The sequence below is a fragment of the Aplysia californica genome, unplaced genomic scaffold (assembly GCF_000002075.1).
Source record: "Aplysia californica isolate F4 #8 unplaced genomic scaffold, AplCal3.0 scaffold00304, whole genome shotgun sequence".
Classification (NCBI taxonomy): domain Eukaryota; kingdom Metazoa; phylum Mollusca; class Gastropoda; order Aplysiida; family Aplysiidae; genus Aplysia; species Aplysia californica.
In genome coordinates, this window is record NW_004797574.1 from 9,194 (window position 1) to 10,395 (window position 1,202).

Genomic DNA, 1,202 nt, shown 5'->3' on the forward strand with positions numbered 1-1,202 from the left:
GCACACACATACACACACACACACACACACACACACATACACACACCATGCGGGCATTTCCTTTTGGTTCACATGTTCAGACAGGAGAGTAGATCTACCACATCGCGAGGGTTGTTCAGTGTGGTGAAAGTAGCTCTTGACTTGCGTGTGTGATGATGTGTGTGTGTGTGTGTGTGTGTGTGTGTGTGTGTGTGTGTGTGTGTGTGTGTGTGTGTGTGTGTGTTTATGTGTTAATTGCTGGCCGTATTGTGTGTGCTAGAGCAGGTTGTGTTTGGTTGCATAGAAAGAAGTCTATTGTGTTCTCCGAAATTCGTTTTCAGAAAGCATGTTGTGTAAAGTCAAAGAAATGAATGCCTTGTATAAAAAAAAACGGACCCCTAGATAGAAGTTATTAGTTACGTCTGGTTGCGCTTACACATTTTTTATAGAATTAGATCGCTGCTGACAAGTTTGTTCTTCGAAGAAAGATCTTTTTGGAGCGAGTAATGTTTTCCCCGGAGTCAAATGTTTGTTCTTGAAATAAAATAACACGGTTGTTTCACTGGAAGTAATGTCTCTTTCTCCTCGCCCCACTAAGTGATGTCCCCGGGTCAGTTTCCCTTTGTTCTTCAACAAAAGTGATCGAGCGCGGAGTGCAGTGAGAAGGAGTTTTATGCTTCGTGGATTACCGTTTTGGACGTGGCTTGGCTTCGGGGGATCAGTGAAAGTTTTACGAGACGCCGCTTCGAAGGCGGAGGCAGTGCTTGTTACGGCATAGTAGGATGAAAACGACTCTCTTCTCCCACTACTACTGTTGTTCTGGTGGAGGAAAGCTGAGCTTGGTGCTGTAGACGGACGCCTCGAACCGAGCGGCCAACTAGCCCGCCCGCTCAGGGGGCACGGAGGTCATAGGTCAGCGTGTGAGGACGACGACGACGAGCTGTCGAGGGGTCAAGGTCACGCCATGTGGCCGGCGGAGTGGGAGGAGGACGTGTTCCACCAGCACGGGCACTACCAGTACCACCACGCCCACGCCGCCATACTGGGAGGTAAGTCAGTCAGGGGGCACGGAGGTTGGATGTCTGGGGTCCTTGATCTGGGGACACGGCGGGTAGAGGTATAGTATAGGGTCCTTGTTTTGGGGGCACAGAGGGTTGACGTCTAGGGTCCTTGCTCTGGGGGTGGGGAGGGAGTGGCACGGAGGGTAGACGTCTAGGTGGGTG

At 50.7% G+C, this 1,202-nt stretch overlaps 1 protein-coding gene across 1 annotated transcript in view; it reads left to right on the forward strand.

The window, feature by feature from the left end:
• Positions 1-25: 25 nt before the first annotated feature.
• The window catches only part of LOC101860110 (ecdysone receptor), a gene marked incomplete at its 3' end in the record, with an annotated part of 74,025 nt that continues 72,848 nt past the window's right edge, over positions 26-1,202 (forward strand). Inside the window, 1 exon segment of the mRNA XM_005101932.2 lies at positions 26-1,028. Coding sequence (XP_005101989.2) covers positions 944-1,028 — 85 coding nt within the window.